This window comes from Lathamus discolor, chromosome 1, assembly GCF_037157495.1.
Source record: "Lathamus discolor isolate bLatDis1 chromosome 1, bLatDis1.hap1, whole genome shotgun sequence".
In the NCBI taxonomy this organism is placed as follows: domain Eukaryota; kingdom Metazoa; phylum Chordata; class Aves; order Psittaciformes; family Psittacidae; genus Lathamus; species Lathamus discolor.
The window spans coordinates 138,053,398-138,074,117 of NC_088884.1; the positions used below are offsets into that span (position 1 = coordinate 138,053,398).

The following is a 20,720-nucleotide window of genomic DNA, read 5'->3' on the forward strand; positions in this document are numbered from 1 at the left end:
GAAATATACTGAAGGAGAAGAAAAGCCACCGTGGAAACACTCTGATGTTAAGAATAGGGGTATGACCATATGCTGTAGGCCTTTTTGGGGACTATGCTTGTTTTTAACATACAGTATTACAAAACGTACACCAGTATGGAGAACAGCTGTTATTGACGTTGTCACTTGTTCCTCCAGTCAATTACAGCTGTTTCATTCTAATTACCAGTGCATCTTTGATCATAATTTTTCATCTATTGATACTGCCTTGTTTTAAGTATTGTCAAGGGCAACTGTGTTAGCAGCTGCAGCCGTAGGAGCAGTAATTATAACAATGCATTACAAGAAGGAAAGTTACAAACACTAATCCTTGGCATCCAGTGTGTTGTTATTAAATAGCTTTGCTCTCATGTTTAAACTTGTGTCTGTTTCACATTTATCTTTTATGTGTTTATAAACATTGTATTCATTAACACTTGAAAGAGGTTACATTTCCAAGCAGAGCATCTTCAGTGTTCATGTAACACCAAATGTAGTTAGGTACTGGGATTTCTGAAGGCTGCCACAATACTGTTGCTCTTAAAAATTGTTCTTCTGTATCTTACTGCAGTGGAAATCATGTGTGACAGTAAGAGTACATTAATATTAAAAGTTATATTTCATTCCGGCAACTGGATGTGCACTCAGGCAGCCCTGCTGTTTTAAGACATTATGCAACAGTACCTTTAAAATACAATTTTCAATAAATGTAAAGTTTCAAAATACAACTAAAACCTCTGTGAGAATGGAACACGGAAAGTTAAAGTGCAGTGAGACCTTTTGCTTGCTTATTACTTGCTCATAATTTGGATAGTAAGAGACATTTTTTTAAGGCATTATGAAACTTCTTCCTTCTTGGGTGAATGGGTGAGATCTTTCCAATATGACTTCAAAATCAGATTTTAAAAACTTGTCTTAACACTTAATACTGTCACATTAATAGCTAGGGAAGCCAAGACTGAACAAGATCATAGAATCATCAAATAGAATCATAGAATAGTTAGGGTTGGAAAGGACCTCAAGATCATCTACTTCCAACCCCCCTGCTGTGGTCAGGGACACCTCACACTAAACCATGTCACCAAAGGCTTTGTCCAGCCTAGCCTTGAACACTACCGGGGATAGAGCATTCACAGCTTCTCTGGGCAACCCATTCCAGTATCTCATCACCCTTAGAGTAAAGAACTTCTTCTTTATATCCAATCTAAACTTCCCCTGTTTAAGTTTTAACCCATTACCCCTTGTCCTGTCACTACAGTGCCTAATGAATAGCTCCTTCCCAGCATCCCTACAGGCCCCCTTCAGGTACTGGAAGGCTGCTATGAGGTCTCCACACAGCCTTCTCTTCTCCAGGCTGAACAGCCCCAACTTCCTCAGCCTGTCTTCATACGGGAGGTGCTCCAGCCCCTGATCATCCTCGTGGCCCTCCTCTGGACTTGTTCCAACAGTTCCATGTCCTTTTTATGTTGAGGACACCAGAACTGCACACAATACTCCAGGTGAGGTCTCACAAGAGCAGAGTAGAGGGGCAGGATCACCTCCTTCAACCTGCTGGTCATGCTCCTTTTGATGCAGCCCAGGATACGGTTGGCTTTCTGGGCTGTGAGCGAACACTGAAGCTGGCTGATGTTCATTTTCTCATCGACCAGCACCCCCAAGTCCTTCTCTGCAGGGCCGCTCTGAATCTTTTCTCTGCCCAACCTGTAGCTGTGCCTGGGATTGCTCTGACCCAGGTGTAGGACCTTGCACTTGGCATGGTTGAACTTCATAAGGTTGGCATCAGCCCACCTCACAAGCGTGTCAAGGTCCCTCTGGATGGCATCCCTTCCTTCCAGCGTATCAACCAAACCACACAGTTTGGTATCATTGCAAACTTGCTGAGGGCGCACTCAATCTCACTGTCCATATCACTGACAAAGATGTTGAACAAGACCGGTCCCAACACTGATCCCTGAGGGACACCACTCGTTACTGGTCTCCAGCCGGACATTGAGCCATTGACCACAACTCTTTGTGTGTGGCCATCCAGCCAGTTCTTTATCCACTGAGTGGTCCATCCATCAAATTGATGTCTCTCCAATTTAGAGACAAGGCTGTCGTGTGGGACAGTGTCAAACGCTTTGCACAAGTCCAGGTAGATGACATCAACTGCTCTACCCTTGTCCATCAGTTCTGTAGCCCCATCATAGAAGGCCACCAAATTGGTCAGGCAGGATTTCCCCTTAGTGAAGCCATGCTGGCTGTCACCAAGCACCTTGTTGTTTTTCATGTGCCTTAGCATGCCTTCCAGGAGAATGTGCTCCAAGATATTGCCAGGCACAGAGGTGAGACTGACTGGTCTGTAATTCCCCTTCTTGAAAATGGGGGTTATATTTCCCTTTTCCCAGTTGTTGGGAACTTCACCTGACTGCCACGATTTTTCAAATACGATGGCCAGTGTCTTAGCAACTTCATTCACCAGCTCCTTCAGGACCCGCGGATGGATTCCATCAGATCCCGTGGACTTGTGCAGGTTCAGGTTCTTAAGATGGTCTTGAACCAGATGCTCTCCCACAGATGGCCCAAGGTCTTCATTCTCACAGTCCCTGTGTTTGCCTTCCAAGACTTGGGTGGTGTTGTCAGAGCGTGTGCCAGTGAAGACTGAGGCAGAGAAGTCATTAAGAACCTCGGCCTTCCCCAAATCCAGGGTAGCCACTTCTCCCGATAGCTGCCGGAGGGGGCCCACATTGTTCCTGGTCTGTCTTTTATTTGCAGTGTCCCTGTAGAATCCCTTCCTGCTATCTTTCACATCCCTAGCCAAATTTAATTCTAACTGGGCCTTAGCCTTCCTAACCTGGTCCCTAGCTTCCCAGACAACATCCCTGTATTCTTCCCAGGCTGCCTGTCCTTGCTTCCACCTTTTATAAGCGTCTTTGTTCCTTCAAATTTTCCTCAGCAGCTCCTTATCCATCCAAGGAGGTCTCCTGGCCCTCCTGCTGCACTTCCTTCTAGTTGGGATGCAGCACTCCTGAGCTTGTAGCAGGTGATCCTTGAATATCAACCAACAGTCTTGGGCCCCCCTGCCCTCTAGGGCTATGTCCCATGGAACCTTACTAAGCAGGCTCCTGAAGATGACAAAATCTGCTCTCTTGAAGTCCAGGGCAGTGAGCTTGCTGCACGCTCTTCTCACTGTCCTGAGGATCTTGAACTTGACCAGCTCGTGATCGCTACACCCAAGGCTGCCCTGGAGCATCACATTTCCAACGACCCCTTCCGTGTTGGTGAGCACAAGGTCAAGCATGGCACCTCTCCCTGTCGGCTCCTCTATTACTTGCAGAAGGAAGTTGTCTTCCACACAATTTAGGAATCCTCCTGGATTGCTTGTGCCGGGCCATACCGTCCCTCCAACAGATGTCAGGGTGGTTGAAGTCACTCATGAGAACAAGGGCCTGTGAGCGTGAGGCTGTTCCTATCTGTCTGTAGAGTGCTTCATCCACAGAGTCCTCTTGGTCAGGCCATCTGTAGCAGATCCCTACAGTAATATTTGAAGCAGAGCAGAGTGCTGAGCCTGTAACTCTTATATCCTGTATCTTTACTTACAACCTTATTTTTCATCTTGATTAAAGTCATCAAATTAATTTCACTCATTAACATTCATTCATTTTACTTGTGATCTCACACTTACTCGATGTAAGAGGAAAAAACTCTGTGCTATAATTAGACTTTTTGCTTTTTGTCCATTTTTTTTTTCTTTCCCCTCTCAGATTTATTCTAAAGGAGGAAATATTATAATGGAGAGGAAATGCTCTCTTTGATTTTCAGGCTCTTACAAAGGAGTTTGTCTTGTTAATGTCTGTATGTAGCATATATTTTTGTTGTGTTGTAGTACCTATGCCACACATGCCAGTAGCCAGGTAAAGACTTATAGAAAGCCAAAAGGGTTAGAATTAGGGCTACATGGTATATTGGGGGTATAGGAAATTAACTACTGGAAATTAGGTTAATAGAAAAAAGATTCTAAGCAGTTGTGAATAGTTTGTATGCAGTCAGGTATCCTTTGATATTTGTTATGACTCAAATGGCTCTGTTATGACTCATAATGGCAAATTCAATTTTGTGTTCTGTTTTGTTTTTGGTTTTTTCATTTCTCTTAATTTATTTTCTGTAATTTTATAAAAAGGAAGAAAGGAAAATGTTTCATTTTCATTATGGGCAGCAATTAGAATGAAATATTCGGTCCGAAACTAAATCCAGAAATACATATATATCTTTTATTGTAAACTAACAACAGTTTTAAACAAATTTGGGGTGAGGTGGAAGGAAGAAAATTTCTTTCAAGTCCTTTTAGAATGTGGAAAAGAATCACTCTTTATAGACTAAGGGGTATCTGTTGTTTTGTATGAGCCATGAATGAGATCCAGTGATGTGGCTATTGCTATTTCCCTTTTCCTGCTTTTGTGACCTGCACTCTAAGCTTATCCATGTTCTTTATTTCTCCTGCTTAGAGTGTTTTTTACAGTAAAGTATAAATGAATTTTTATTTATTTTTCTTTTGCCACAGTGCACATTCTATAAAAACTGTTTTTTAGAGTTAATTGAGAGTTTTGAAATGTTTAGGAGAAAAGTTGTTTGAGTCACGTAGATTTCTTTACACAGCTAACAAGAATTTTCATTTTAAGATTTTGAACAGGAAGCTGTCAGCCTACATTTAAATCAGTATCTATTATGCAATCTCCACAATGGCTTTAATTGTACGTGAATGATGTACGGATATGTACGAGTTTGGATCGGCAGTCCTCCAGTGACATGTTTTAGTCTTGTTTTAATCTCCCTAGTTTTGGTGTCAAACCCAGGTAAATATGAAAGGACAACATAGCAGCTGCTAAGAACTCTGGATGAACAGTCAGTGATATGGCTGCTATGCTATCCTTTTATAATGCACCTGTGTGGAGATGTGAAATTATAGTTTTGCAGAGAACTTTGCCATTCTGCAGCTTTTAAGAAATGTTTAAGTTTTACACACATGTGAAGTTACAGTTTCAGAGTAATTTTTGAAGTAACTGCATTGAGAAGCCTGCCTGGAAGGACATTTAGAATCCCCTGTCATAGTATCCTATCTGTGGTGGCTTCATGAAGAATTGTCACTACCTGATTAAAAAAGTTAAGCTACAGCATTGCTGATGATCACTCAACTGTCTTCTGAGGAAGAAGGTGGGATGATTTTCTCCCCCCCCCCCCCCCCCCGTCCTTCTAGGTTGTTCTTATGATTTCACCCAGTGTATTTCTTGCCATGACCCAACCACATGGGGTATAGCCTGTTTTCAGATGCTTGCATAGTGGCTTTCAGTTGTTTCCTGACTTTGCAGTCTGCCTTTTTGCACCCTGTGGGAGTTGCTTCATCCTTTAATATGCTTTCTTTTTGGTGGTGCCTCTTTTACCAATCAAGTTAACATGATTCAAACAGGCTATTCCAGCTGGAATTTTGGCAATGGTTGTCTGTCAAAAAGATCCATTTATTTTATTCATCAGCCTTGGAACAGAAAGTCATAAACTTCAACTTTTTCATCATAAATAAAGCATAGGTGATGTTCAGTGGATGAAGTGCTTTATATTTAGAACATTTGAAATCACATGTGTTTTGTTTTAAATGTTGCCGTGTCTTGGCTTCAGGCCCTTAGGAATCCATTAGACTGATTATGTACAGAAAATACACTGTTGTAAAATCTATCTGTGAATATGTAATAGAATCATAATACAGCCTTCAGCTTTTAAGTCTAGTTGTGGTTCCTGTGAGCGCGATTGTGACTTGAACCACACAATGTCAGACATTCAGCTAATGAAAAACACGTATAGCCAAATGCTGTCAAAAGTGAACACAAATTTGAGAGGAATATAGCGTAATGAAGTTGTGAATACTTGCTGACACAAATAGCATGCTCTGTCACTGTTCCTCATTTTTGTATCTTTTGTTGTTGACATAAAGCATTTGAGGAGGGCCACGAGGATGATCAGGGGACTGGAGCACCTCCCGTATGAAGACAGGCTGAGGAAGTTGGGGCTGTTCAGCTGGGAGAAGAGAAGGCTGCGTGGAGACCTCATAGCAGCCTTCCAGTACCTGAAGGGGGCCTATAGGGATGCTGGGGAGGGACTCTTCGTCAGGGACTGTAGTGACAGGACAAGGGGTAATGGGTTCAAACTTAAACAGGGGAAGTTTAGATTGGATATAAGGAGGAAATTCTTTCCTGTTAGGGTGGTGAGGCACTGGAATCGGTTGCCCAGGGAGGTTGTTAATGCTCCATCTCTGGCAGTGTTCAAGGCCAGGTTGGATGAAGCCTTGTGTGGGATGGTTTAGTGTGAGGTGTCCCTGCCCATGGCAGGGGTGTTGGAACTAGATGATCTTGAGGTCCTTTCCAACTCTAACTATTCTATGACAAAGGAAATTCATATCATTGTTATTGTTTAGCAGATGATGAGGGACACACAGGGTGTGTGTAACTGGAGAAAGCCCAGATCAGCAGAGTAAATGAACATCTATTTTTCTTTCATCGTGCCCTTTGTCACAGTCAGTATGCCTTCCCACACCTGTAATTTCATCACTAGTTGTAATAGTAGTAGTTGCATAGTCTAATTTTCTCAGAAATAAAACACTGAGGATAGAGTTGCTAATGGCAGTCAGCACACCATGAGAAACATTTAGTAAAGTGTTTTCTGCACAATGTAAATGATAATTTTCAGCTCCAGTCTGCCCTCAGATTGCTAATGCACTAATTCAAGGTGAATTAGAACTGATTTGCAGCAACAAGAAAGTGAAATGGTTGTAATGCACGGGGTAGAGATTCAAAGTAGCAAAAAATACCTGTCAGCTTGCAATATCTGTAAAACAGCACTAAAACGTTCCTGTGTACTTTTGGAAATATTTATGTATAACAGCAGGTGTCATAGGGAAGGTCATGATTGAAACCATGTTTCAGTGAATGTGCTGAACATACCTGAGTCCGCTTCCCAATTAAAGGGACAGGGAATCAAATCGGAGATAGTTCAATCAGAAAACGGAATAAATAACAAATAGGTACGTATCAAACAAAGAAAATCTACAATAGCAGATTCAGAAAGTGATGGAATATTTGCACGGAGAAAGGGATTAGAGGAAAACAAATCCTCAAATGCCAGCTCCAGCTCCGAGGAAAAATAATTGTTCAAGAAACAAAGCTTTATTTCTGCTGTTCTAAGACTAGAACATGTTCTTTATGAGATACAAGTGAAATGTTCAGAAACAGCTGGTTTACATCTGACTTCAAAGAAAGGAATGCTCACATATTTCTGAAACATTGGCACTGACCATCTTGCCAAGGAACAAAGGAAGAAACTTGAAGAAACAGCATTTGGGAAGTAGCATTTCTGAAGACCTCTCTTTTTTCCTTAGTGCAGGCTGTATTATAAATAATTTCATACTTCAAGAGTTATTCTATTAGTATTGTGTAACTATTAAAAGGCAGAAAAAAAGTTTCTAATGAGAAGATTATACTTTGCACTGTCCCTCAGACCTCAGACCTTGAAGTCAGCATGTTATCACCTTAGGAGCCATTAGCCAGCTTAGTCAGAAGTTATTGTGCCTAAAGGACAGCCTCCCGTTTCCAGAGATCACTGTGATCCATACCTGTAATTTCACATGGCTTTGCAGAACTCATGCTTCCCTGTGCACTTCAGAGCACCATTAAAAGGAAGTTATCATCTTAGGGTAGAAGCTATCACCTTAAGAGCCATTACTGCTTGGTTCCAAACCGAGACTGTATAAAAGTAACAAATATAAAGTTTGTTTTTTCCAAGGAGTGCTAAGGAAAGTATAGGCAATGTTGTGGCATTGGCCGAAATGCCTGTGTTTAAAGTTGATAAACATGTTTCCTTATAGAAGCCTTTCTTCAGATGTATTTAATTTTTTTTTTTTGGGGGGGTGGGGAAGGAAGCACAATTTACATTTTTTTTTATGCCTGGGCAAAAGCAGAAAGAAAAAAATGGGTTGTTTGTGAAAAGGTGTTCCTGTAATCACCAATAGTTCCTCATATCTCCATGTATTTGAGCAATAGAACTTGAAATTTGTCAGGGAGGCTGCTCTCATAAGTGGTAAGCTCTTCGTCATGGCTGTTGGAAGCTAGGAAGGTAAGTGAAGTAGATGAGAAAATGTGTTTATAAAATGTATTTACCTATGGCTATACCTACAGAAATTAACCCTCAGACTTTGGCTTACATATCTCTAAGAAATCACGGTTTGTGAAACCTTCTCTGTCAATGTTATGGCTCTGCTGGTGCGAGTTGGCCTAAGAAAGACTCTCCCAACAGCTGGGGCTGGCACTGGAGCTAGGTGCAGGCCCTTACATAAACAGGCCTGAAATTAAGTCTCTGATGCCAAACTCTTTTACAGTAATGTGCCAGTAGATGGCAGATGCAGTGTAGGGAAGGGCAGACCAGGGACAAAATACAGAGAAAGCAGGGCAAAGAGATTAGATGCTGGAGAGAATGTGTTTTCACCATCAGAGAACTGTCCTTTCCCCACTGACAAATAGAGACTATTTACAATTACTGGTATGTATAATATGTAAAGAAGTCAGTGTATAGAAGGAAGGGATTGCTTAAGAAATTAATAATAATAATAAAAAAAGCTAGAAAAGTGGTATAGAGATATAGGCAATAGCATCCTACATTGGCCAGAATTATGTCTGTGGTCCAGTGGGTGTGAAATCTCTGCTTACCATAGCAGGCAACATCAAACGTGCATGCATTGTTTCACCCTCTCCAGTGATCTAATGTATTAACCACAAAAACTTTTCCAAGTGACAAGGGAATCTGCTTTGAAAGGGTGCGTGTTGAGAGGAATTATGGATAGACCAGAGTTAAAAGGTTATCGAGCAGAGAAATATGTTTGAGAACAATCTGGGTATGGGAATGTTCCTTTGAAAACATATTTCACAATGCTGCTCAGAGGAGTTAAGGGAAGGAGGCATGAAAGGAAATCAGGAGGGCTGGTTACTTTATAAATGTGTATTTTACTGACTGATTGCCTCCAGCCCTGTTGTTGTAATGGTTTGTTGTGTGTGTTATCTATTATAAGCTATGGTTTCTGGTTTCTAGGTTGCTATGTTACCTAGGGATCACAGGTCATCCTCCTACATGTGCAGTGTGTTACTACTTATAAACAAATACTGATCACTTGAGTAATTGTAATAATTGTTTGCAACAAATCATAAACCAGACATGGCTTTTTATTAATGTTTGGAAACTTAATATATCTGCTAGAAAACACACACTTTGTTTTCACAAAATGGGATTTATTTAATTTAATAAATTGCAATAATGATAGGACAGGAGCTGCCAGTAAAAGTCTGCATTTTCACAAACAGAGAGCATTAACAGGTAGAAAACTATCAGACGTGTGCACCTGGCCTCAAAACCAGAAACACATAGATGAGGGAACATTTTATCTTACTAGAGCAAAACTCCTCTAGTAGGTATGTGTACACTGTCTTGTGCAGAGTTTAATAAACAAAGGTTTTTGAATAGTGGTTAAAGGATTCTCCACTAGTTCATACACTTTTCAGCTGATTTTTAGCCACTTTTAATGCTCAGCTTATTAAAAAAAAAAAACCTGTTAAAGCCCCTGCAGTTAAAAATGAGTCAGAGTTCGGTTAGTGAGACATAGTAATGTTCATACGTTTGTCTGTCCAGTGGGAAGTTTCTGTCGCCCCAATGGAGACTGTAGCAGTAAACACCATCCTGAGCAGGATAGGCAAGTTGGTATCACTGGATTGTGCAGGTGGGAAGGGATCTCTGGAGCTCTTCTAGTCCACCCTCTTGGTCAGGTCGGGACCAGCTTTAAAGATGGATGAGATTGCTCACAGCCATTTCCAATTGAATTTTGAGTAGCTCTAAGGGTGGACATTCCACAGCCTCTCTGGAGAACGTGTTCCAGATAACTGTTTCATGGTAAATTGTAAGTTTGTGTAATTTTGTAGTGCTGCTGAAACAATCAGGCTTATCCTGTTTCCCTGCTTGTTATTCCCCAGCTCATCAGTGCCCTTTCCATGTCCTGGCAGGAGTATTTGTTTAGCTCCATGACATACTGGATCAGGAAACTGATCTGAATTAAATTGGGAGTGACCGATCTGATTCATTGTGTAACAGCGTGATGCATCATGCTGGCGCAAAGAGAGGTGGGGAGAGGTTTGGAAGCCAGGCTGAGGAGGGGGTAGGACAGCTTCTTTCTTTTGATGACATCTGTTCCTGCCAGCATGAAGTGTTTATAAAACAGCTTTGTGAGGAAGCAGCATGATAATGGATTACAATGAATTTCCACTTGACAAGGAGGACCCTAGAGTGTAAATGAGTTATAAGAGTTTGATTCCTTAGGATTCCTGATGTGGTACAGAAAGTTTTAACTTAAGCTGATTCTTGAGGCCTTCCTTTTAATGGTGCTCTGAAGTGCACAGGGAGGCATGAGTTCTGGAAAGCTACGTGAAATTTAGGGTACCGATCACAGTGATCTCTGGAAATGGGAGACTGTCCTTTAGGCACAATGTTGTTTTGGGTGCCTTTATTATGCTGATCATGCAAATGGTTATGTGCTGTGTATGATTTACTGTTATTCCAGAATTTCTGTAGCAGAAATATTCAGTTGGAATAACTTTGTCTGATTCAGAGGACTTCCATTTCGCTGTGACAGCTTGTCTTTGCCAAGTGCAAATTTTGTTTGCCAACATTTAAAGACCTTGTAGCCTGGATTCCCAGACATATTAGAAGATTCTTTTTTACAAGAGATATTTCTATAAAGTAAATTAAATCAACAGTGTTTTCAGCACTTGCATGATGAATATCAGGTGAAAGTTTTCAGAAACTTCATTTAGGAGAAGTTTTGGCAGATGGTGCAAGATTGTTAAAATGGCTCATAATTGTAGCAATATTTTAAATAACATTTATTTAAACGGTTTCCTGTCTGAACTATAGCTCTCATGAATTCATTTACTACATCTTTCACATTTTCACTGGCATGTTTGAATCAAGTGGTGAGATCAGTAAGAGAAATCTGGAAGATCCTCTTTGCTGGCTATGGCTGTCATACAAAGAACATTAAATCATTTTGCTAGCTTTTTTTTTGTGGTAATAATTTCAGTGCTATAAGGCAAAATTTATGTAGCACTTTTCTAAGTGTGGTAGAACAGATAAAGTTCTTCTGCTATACATTATAACCTATAAATTACGTGGTTTTGATTGTTATGGTATTAGATCAGCTGTGACTTATGGTGCTGTCGAGAGAGTGACAGCAGAATCCGAGTGGATTTCTGAACTTCTAGTGGTTGCTGATTCCAGATAGAAATGAATCCTTATTTTGGTTAATTTATCTAGGTTCTGCCTGCAAAATGATTGATTAAACTGATTACAAATTCTAACCTGTATTGTAGAGACTGTATGTGTCCATCCTTAACAGACACCAGCTGAGTTTGGCCACATTGTCCAAAGGGCATTGCTAGGCCTGAAAGAGATGTTAAATTCAACAGCAGCTGATGTAGAAAATGCTAAATTCAATAGCAGGAGGTGTAGAAGATGTGAAATTCAGCAGCAGCTGCTGCCACCTTAGCTCATTTTTGGATGGGTAAGAGTAATCTTTTTAATAGTACCTTTTGGTTATATTTGTTCCCAGTTCCACTGTCACTGGAATCAGGAATTTATATTTCCTTCCCTTGTCTGAAAAGCCTTTGGAGTTCTGTGTGAGCTCGTTGTTAAGTATGGTTCTCTTGGATATCGGTGATCTGTTCTAAGGCTTTTGCAAGTGCCCAGCAATTCAGCCAATTAATAGTAGTCCTTACCTCTGGGGAACTGAGCTGCTGCTGCTACTGGCTTCTGCCAGGATCACCTCTCAGGCCTTTTTTCTCCTTTAAGATGTAAAATGCTTTTCAGCCTTTGGGTCCTATATTGCCCTTTTACACGTTAATTATGCACACAGTACTTGCACACAGGAACCTGCTTCAAGAAAACAGTACATGCATATGAGCTAAAACCAAGCTGGGAAGTCAAAACATACATGCAGCTAGCTCTGCATCCAGTACTACAAAGCATTGCATGGAGTTGAAGTTTCTTCCTTGGATGTTGCTATATGGATTCAATATAATTTTGTTAAGTGAAATAACCACAAGAATCTAAAATAATCTTGCTTTCTTTTCAGATTTTATTACTATGTAAAGCAGCAAATTTCAGGTTTAAACCTATATCTGAAGGCAAAATAGAAAAAAATTGCATCTTTATAAATAACTTGCAAGATAAGGATCAAAACTAAACAACGGAAGTACATTATTTTCTTGATTTTGTGAAAATGAAGCCTTCAACAGCCCATTTATTTACAAATCCATGAATTAAAAAGTAATGTTGAGATTTTTACGAGCTTGCCTCATACAGCTCTCTGTTCAGTGACTGAATATGCTGCTCTGCCCGTTGGCGTGCTATGATAGGGTAGAGAGGATTTTTTCACAAGAACAATCACTCTAAAAAGCTGTAATCTTGGCTGTGGGTGTTTGCTGCTCTATTGGAGAAACTTCTGTGAAATTTATATTCTGTGGAAGTCCTTGTGGTTAGAAAATCCTGAAAAATATTAATGACAATTAGAACTATCTGGTTGCTGTGTCAGCTTCTCACTTCAACTTGTTAGTTTAAATTGGATATAAGGAGGAAATTCTTTCCTGTTAGGGTGGTGAGACACTGGAATGGGTTGCCCAGGGAGGTTGTGAGTGCTCCATCCCTGGCGGTGTTCAAGGCCAGGTTGGATGAAGCCTTGTGTGGGATGGTTTAGTGTGAGGTATCCCTGCCCATGGCAGGGAGGTTGGAACTAGATGATCTTGAGGTCCTTTCCAATCCTAACTATTCTATGATTCTATGATTTCAGGACTGTAGAAATATAAAGGGTAAACTCAGTTTTCTTCTTCACATGTTTTTTTCATGTTTCCCTGGTTTTCAGTTTGTCATGTGTGTTCTGCCCCTGAGTTGTCTGTGTAATTCCCCCTCTCCCCAGCACTCTCTCACAACTGTTTTACTGATCCTTTATTCTGCCTCAGACCTTGGATCTATCTGCATTCTTAGCCTTTGTGCCTATAAATGATAAGTGAATTACCCCACAGTGCTTTTTAGCATGGCTGTAGTATGATTCATATTTCCTCTTGTAGCCATGCCAGTTTAAACTTTTCCTTAAACAGATTTGGCTGAAAAAATAATCCAGCCAAATACCCTAGGGTTAACTTGGCTCAATACGTGAATACAGCTTACTGTGTGGCCACAGGAACAGTTATCCTGGAACAACTGATGGGATGGATCTGGGGAAAGAACAGTAATGAGGACCAGCAGTAGCTGAAAATGTTCATCAGTCTGCCTTCAGTCAGGGTGTCTACTGAACTGCAACTGTGACCGTTAGCCGGAGCAGTGCAGTCAACAGTTGTGTGTTCTAAAAGTGATCTTCATGCTGTATTTTCAGCTCTGGCATACCAGCTTTATTTATAACCTTCTGCAAGTCATTTACACTCTGTCGTTTTACTCTGTAAGACTGCGGTAATGAATTTCTCAATAGGACATGGCTATCGAAGTGCTTTTACTAGTGGAGAATGCTACTGTCAGGACACAATGAAATGACATAATAAATAATGAACACTAGATATATTATAGAATTATATAATAGAATAGGTAGCATGGGGAGGTCTCTGCAGAATGGTTAGTTGTATATATTATTTAATACTTTTGTCAGCTTCAGTGATTTCTACCTTTCCCTCTCCTGACATCTTATTCCTGCTTTGCCTGTATCCATTTGGAGGGGACAATTCAGTTGTCAGATGAGAAAAAAGAATACCTCTTTTTGGTCACATTACTTTTCAGCTGAATCACCTACTTGACCTGTCTTACTATACAGCCTATTAACAACTATTGCAAAACTGAGAGGAGCACAGAAACGGATCTAGACATTTGGAAGCAAGAGCTGCATATGCTGCTGGTATCAAGAGCTGTGCCCAAGCTGAAATAACTGAAGTATGAACTTTTAAATGTGGGAAAGCATCCACAGAGTTAAACATATGTCACATATCTGTTCTTTCATCAAACATCATATCCTGAAGACCAGAATTGCACCCTAGTATGTAATAACCTGTTTCTGTGCCTGCCACTGGTGCCAAATAAATTATGGTAAGGTTGCCGTAGACCTGCCAGCTTATTTTTAAAATGGTTGGTCTCTAAGTAGCTGTAAATAAGACTAATCAAGATGGAGGTTTTTAATCACCTTCCATCCTTCAGTAGATTAAGCAATATGTCCATACTAAACTTGATCATTATCCAGAAATAATTTATGGAGCACACATGACTGAACATTGAAACTGGGCCAAATATTGTAGTAATTGCTGCATAATCCTATGTTTTCTGGTTTGTCAGAGCTTCTTTAGAGTCTGCAAGGTCTGCTTGGTTTATTTAATCACTATGGAGTTGCTTTTTAGAAATCTAGTACTTTCTAAATTACTACTGTTCTGTGTATATATCTGTGTCGGGTTGACTCTGGCTGGAGGCCAGGTGCCCAGCAAAGCTGCTCTGTCGCTCCCCTCCTCAGCTGGATAGGGGACAAAAATAACAAAAAGCTTGGAAGCTGAGATAGGGGCAGGGAGAGAGCACACACCAATTACCATCATGGGCAAAACAAACTCGACTTGGGGAAAATTGATTTATTATCAGTCAAATCAGAGCAGGATAATGAGAAAATAAAAGCCAAGTCTTAAACACCTTCCCCCACCCCTCCCTTCTTCCAAGGCTTAACTTTACTCCCAATTTTTTCTGTCTCCTACCCTGTGAGCAGCACAGGGTGACGGGGAATGCTCATATCTGCTGCTCTGTCTTCTTCAGGGGAAGGATTCCTCACACTCTTCCCCTGCTTCAGCATGGGATTCCTTCCATGGGAGACAGTTCTCCATTAACTTCTCCAGCATAAGTCCTTACCACAGGCTTCAGTTCTTCACAATCTGCTGTAGCGTGGGTCCTCCTGCAGGGTCACAAGTCCTGGCAGCGAACCCGCTCCGGGTCAGAAGGCTTACCCAGGCAAAAACACGAAAAGGTTTTTTCCAAGTTCATGATTTTTTTAATAAGCTCATGGAAGTGTTTGCCAGAGTCAGAGAGAGAAGGTCTGCACAAGTGTGGGGAAGAAGGAGAGGGTGAAGAAGCAAGTTTTCTCCTGTGTGGTGTCACTACACCATTGTGTTTGTTCAACTGTTGATGAAATCTGGGCTTCAGCTTGTGCACAGTTGAACTCAGAAACTGTTCTGAGCTTTATTTGGGCTTAAATTTAACCTGAAAGCCAGAGGTTTCAATGAATAATGAAGATTTGGCACTGTTTTCTGTAACTTTGTAGAACATAAAATTACTCAGGAATGATTATTATTACTTTTTACTTTTTAAAAAAGTTTTCACAATCTACAGGAGTAGTAATCTTCATATTTTTTTTCTCTGTCTCTTTTCTCCAGTCAAGGTCTCTTGCCCTGCAGGACATTTTGTGAGGAAGCAAAAGAAGGCTGTGAACCAGTCCTTGGTATGGTAAATGCTTCTTGGCCAGAGTTCCTGAAGTGCTCTCAATTCCAAAACAAAGCCGAAAATGACACGACTACAAGGGTATGCTTCTCACCACACCAAGAAAAAGGAAAGCAGTGTATGTTTCCATTCATAATGATTACGCCATATTCATGAGTTTCTACTTAATAATGTATTTTTATTGTGTAGGAAAAACTCTGGGATCAAATTATTGTTTCTAGTTCTGTTACTATGCTCCTTCACATTACTGTGATAGTGTCAGGTCGTCAGCTGGTTATAGTTTTGCTGTGCTTTAATATTTTTAGGCTTGGTTTTGTTTTTTTTTTGACTGGGTGGGAAAGTTGGGGCTGTTCAGCCTGGGGAAGAGAAGGCTGCGTGGAGACCTCATAGCAGCCTTCCAGTATCTGAAGGGGGCCTGTAAGAACACTGGGGAGGGACTATTAGGCACTGTAGTGATAGAACAAGGGTAACGGGTTCAAACTTAAACAGGGGAAGTTTAGATTGGATATAAGGAGGAAATTCTTTCCTGTTAGGGTGGTGAGGCACTGGAATGGGTTGCCCAGGGAGGTTGTGAATGCTCCATCCCTGGTGGTGTTCAAGGATGGGCTGGACAAAGCCTTGGGTGACATGGTTTAGTGTGAGGTGTGACTGCCCCTGGCAGGGGGGTTGGAACTTGATGATCTTAGCATTCTTTCCAACCCTAACTATTCTGTGATTCTATGATTAGTTTTTTTCAGACTAGTATTGATTTGAGTCTTTTTTGCTTTGCATCAAAAATTCTGAGCTGTTTCAAGTAAAGAAGATAGGAGAAGAGCAACATGCCCTTCAAAAATGTTCTGCTGACTTTTCCTTTGCTAAGCTCTAGTAAATACAGGACTGTTATTTGGAGCAGGAACCTTACACACAGCCCAGATTTCAAGTGTATTCCTTTTCTCTTGCTATGAAAATGAGCCCAGAGCTGTTTGAGATGTAATTTTTTAAAAATATTGTGGTTTGTATACATTCACTCATGGAATCATTTAGACTGGAAAATACCCTTAAGACTGAGTCCAGCCGTTAACCCAGCACTGGCAAGTCCACCATTATACCATGTCCCTAAGCACATCTACATGTCTTTTAAATACCTCCAGGAATGGTGACTTAATCACGTCCTTGGGCAGCCTGTTCCAATTCTTGATAACCCTTTTGGTGAAGAAATCTTTCCTAATATCCAGTCTGAACCTCCCCTGGCACAACTTGAGGCTGTTTCCTCTTATTCTATGGCTTGTTACTTGGGAGAAGAGACCAAGCCCCACCTCACTACAACCTCCTCTCAGGTAGCTATACAGAGCAGTGAGTTCTCCCCTAAGCCTCCTTTTCTCCAGGCTAAACAACCCCAGTTCCCTCCACCATTCCTCATCAGACTTGTGCTCCAGATCCTTCAACAGTTTCATTGTCCTTCTCTGGACCTGCTCCAGCACCTCAGTGTCTTTCTGGAGTGAGGGGCCCAGCACTGAGCACAGTACTTGAGGTGCAGCCTCACCAGTGCTAAGTACAGGGGGTTGATCACTGCCCTGGCTCTGCTCACTATGCTGTTGCTGATACAGGCCGGGATTCTGTTTGCCTTCTTGGCTCCCTAGGCACAGGATGAACGTTACAGGAATTAGGACTACAATAATTTTGTCTTCATGGCAGGTTCAAATGACAAATAAAGAGGCTGTAGCATAAATATATAAGTGTGGTAAGGGATTGTACATTGGACAATGAGAGTGACTAGCACCGAGTGTGCTGATACTAGGCACAGAATTATTCTGAAAGAGCAACAGCATATTAGGAACCTGAGTTTCATGAATGTGTGGTGTACTGACTGAATTCAAGGTATGATATAAATGTGTATGTTAAATTCTGTCAGATTACAGCTGGCCAAAGTGTTCAAAAGCCCCACCAGATCTAGAAAGCTGAACTCTAAGGTCAAGCCAGAAGAGATTACTGACTTCTGAAACTTTCAAGCTTCTTGCTAAAATCATATATTTAATATTCCTAGAGAAGAAGTTTGTTAAATTAGTGCGTGATTGATGATTCTTCCGTAACCTGTATGGTAGGATTTGTTTCTGTCTGGTAGTGAGCTACATAAATTACAGAAAAGTACACAATGGAAGCTTGCTATTTCTCACTGGGGGAAAATAATCTAAAGCCAGTTGTGACATTCACTGCTCCTACTCGGCAGACTGTGGAGACCCAGACCCCTTATTGGCAGTTTTGACATCCTGTTGTATAAAGCAAAAGGCATTTTAAATTCCTTTTTTCATGAACTATTGTGCATGATGCTTAGATGTGAATAGTTTTCATGTGGAATCATAAGCTGTAGATAATATTTCTACTTTTTTATTTGAAAGAATTGTTTAAAAGAATGGCTCCTTTATGACAGAAAAATGTGAGAGTCCAGATTCGAGAGGCTGTTTCTCTGACAGAAATAAATTATGTTGTGGTTGAATATTTCTCTGCAGCTTGTATATTCGAAAAAAAAAAAGTTACTTCTCTGAATACAGTAGAACCAAACAGCAGGGGTCGGTTCACTGTTCCAGTCCCTTTTTACCTAGTGCTCAGCCCAAAGCGCTCTTCACACTCTTCTCAGGGCTTAGTTCTTGGAAATTTCAAGAGCATGTCCTTGGCATATGGCTGCTTACGTCTCAACTTTGTGATTTCTTTTGGGGATAATGTTTCCAGATTACATGCAGTGAAGTCCTCCCTGCCCACATGTGCCTGGCATATAATTTGTTTTGTTTGATGATGTGATTATCTTTTTAGGGCTGTCCTGGGTTCAGCTGTAACAGTTATTTTTCTCCCTCTTAGTAGCTGGTGCAGTGCTGTGTTTTTGACTTTAGTCTGAGAAGAATGCTGATAACACACCAATGGTTTTAGTTGGGCTTCAGTTGGACAAGGGCTGTAGTTATTTCTTGTATTTCTTGAAAATAAGGTCTGGCTGCTGTACCTGCACAGTGTCACTGAATCAAAAAGAATTTTTTTCTCTTGATTATTTTTGTCCAATTGTAACTAAATACTCTCTATCTTCCACATTTTCTGAATAGAAAATTATTGCTCCTCAAAAAAATCCTTGCATTCCACATGCCTTTCCAAGCTCTGTTGGAGAATCACAGAATAACAGGTTGGAAGGGACCTCACAGATCATCTGGTCCAACCTTTCTAGGCAAGGCATGACCCAGACCAGATGTCCCAGCAGCCTGTCCAGATGAATCTTAAAAGTGTCAATGTTTAGGATTCCACCATCTGAAGAAATTATTCTAATGGCTGATTGTTCTCATTTTGAAAAATTTTCCTCTTGTGTCCAGTCGGAATATCCACAGGGGTAACTTGTCTTTTCCATGTGACTCCATGTAATGTGTGCTTGAGTTATGATTCCAGAACATTTATCCTGGAGCAAATTACCAGCTTTCCTGAAAAATGTTAGAATTAGTTAGAATTGGGATTATCTAGTGAATATGTGCTTGTTCATGTGTCACTGCTGGTATTTATCTCTTTGTCTAGATTTTTCCTCCAAAGGCACTGCAAATCAAGTGCACATTACCACTATGGAGAAACTATTATGGCGTGCATTCCTGATGTGACCACAGATGTACTGAATGTACTGGAAAATCTAAGCCATGTGCATTATAGTAAAACCATCTGAGTGTACAAAATGAGTCACAGAGAAAAAGGTACAGTTTTGTAAACAGGGCTGCATCAGTCAGGTTAATATCCTTTCACACGTGACAAGTGAATACCCAGTAGGTGAGAAAACCAGCTACTCTGAACATAGTTTTAGGAATCCATCTGTTGAGATTTGATAGATGGTTGAACTGGTTTCACAGCTCCAATTAGCTGTGAGCATGTGAGGGAGTGAGGAAGAAGCATCATCAGTCATTCATTCTACATGTATCCAGTAATGCATTTTAGGCGGATAAATCTCAGAAACCTTCCTGGGGGCTGCTGTCCATATCCATGTGCTGTACTCCCCAGCTAGGTTACTGGAATGCCATCTACAGAAGATTATGCAGCCAGGTCCCTAGAAAGCCCCAAATAGCACAGGCTGAAATAAGCATATTATTCTACCATCCTCAAGATTGACTTCGGTTGCATTTCAAGATATAGCAACAGATGAAACACCGTATGTCTCTGAAAATGAGCATGAAAAATGTTACTAATTTTTTTTAAGTGAAGGCAGTCTCTGTCTAACGCTATGAAAGAACTAGGAGGTATCAAATAAAATTGTCTTTAGAACGACCAAAACATGATACTCTTCATACAGTGCATAGGTAAGGTGTAACACTTCGTAACATGCTAAAATGTACATACATCCATGAAACAAGAGGACACATTAACAGAAGAAAGATCTATGGTTGGTCACAAACTACAGCAAGTCTTTGAATCTCAGATGGAAAAAACAGGAGTATTTTGGAAAAGTATTGTGACATAGCCTTGCCCTGTTCTATTCTTCACTTGGCATCTGATTTGAGCAGTTTCTGGAGGCAGCATTATGAGATAAATAGAACTTTTCATGTGATTCAACACAGCCACAATAGCACAGTGGGACATGAAGGAATTTCTGTATTCTCTTGCCTACAGATTTTCATCACCTGCTCCTTATACCCCATGTACTCTGTGGTACAGTATATGCATCTTGTAGCTGTCAGTTCTAAAAAGTTCTTATATTAGGATCACAATCAGAGGATTAGGAAAGTTGGCAACTCCTTCCCCCCAGGAAACTTTCCATTTCTCTATTTCCTTATGATGCAATACCCTGTGGGAGAAAGAACACAAAAGACCTTTCACTTCCACTGAAGTTAAGGGTCCTGAAAAGGACACATGGGAAATTCCAAGCTAGAAAAGCAATAGGCAAAGAATCAGAAAGCAGGCAGAGATAAAGGATGGGGGAAGCAGAATGGGAGGAAACATAAGGGACATTATAAAATATAACGTGGAGTTATTAGTTAAGAGTGCTTGGGGGAAATAGTTTTTCAGCTCTTGACTGTTTTCTCATACGGACCACAACCACAATCCTGAGAAAGATTTTGTCTCCTGCAAAAAATTACTCCACTATTTCTGGTTTTGAAGCTGATCAGTACAGCTTCACATACACGGGTAAATACTCTCTTCTT

The 20,720-nt window shown here is 40.8% G+C and overlaps 1 protein-coding gene across 4 annotated transcripts in view; it reads left to right on the top strand.

The window, feature by feature from the left end:
- Positions 1–20,720, top strand: part of CORIN (corin, serine peptidase) — a 146,247-nt gene that overhangs the window by 49,765 nt on the left and 75,762 nt on the right. For all 4 annotated transcript variants that reach the window (XR_010616572.1, XM_065697812.1, XM_065697819.1 and 1 more), the window contains one exon: positions 15,522–15,703. Coding sequence is in view for 3 of the 4 variants with exons in the window: in XM_065697812.1 (XP_065553884.1) it covers positions 15,522–15,703 (182 nt within the window). In the remaining variant the exon portion in view is untranslated. The remainder of the gene's footprint in view (positions 1–15,521; positions 15,704–20,720) is intronic.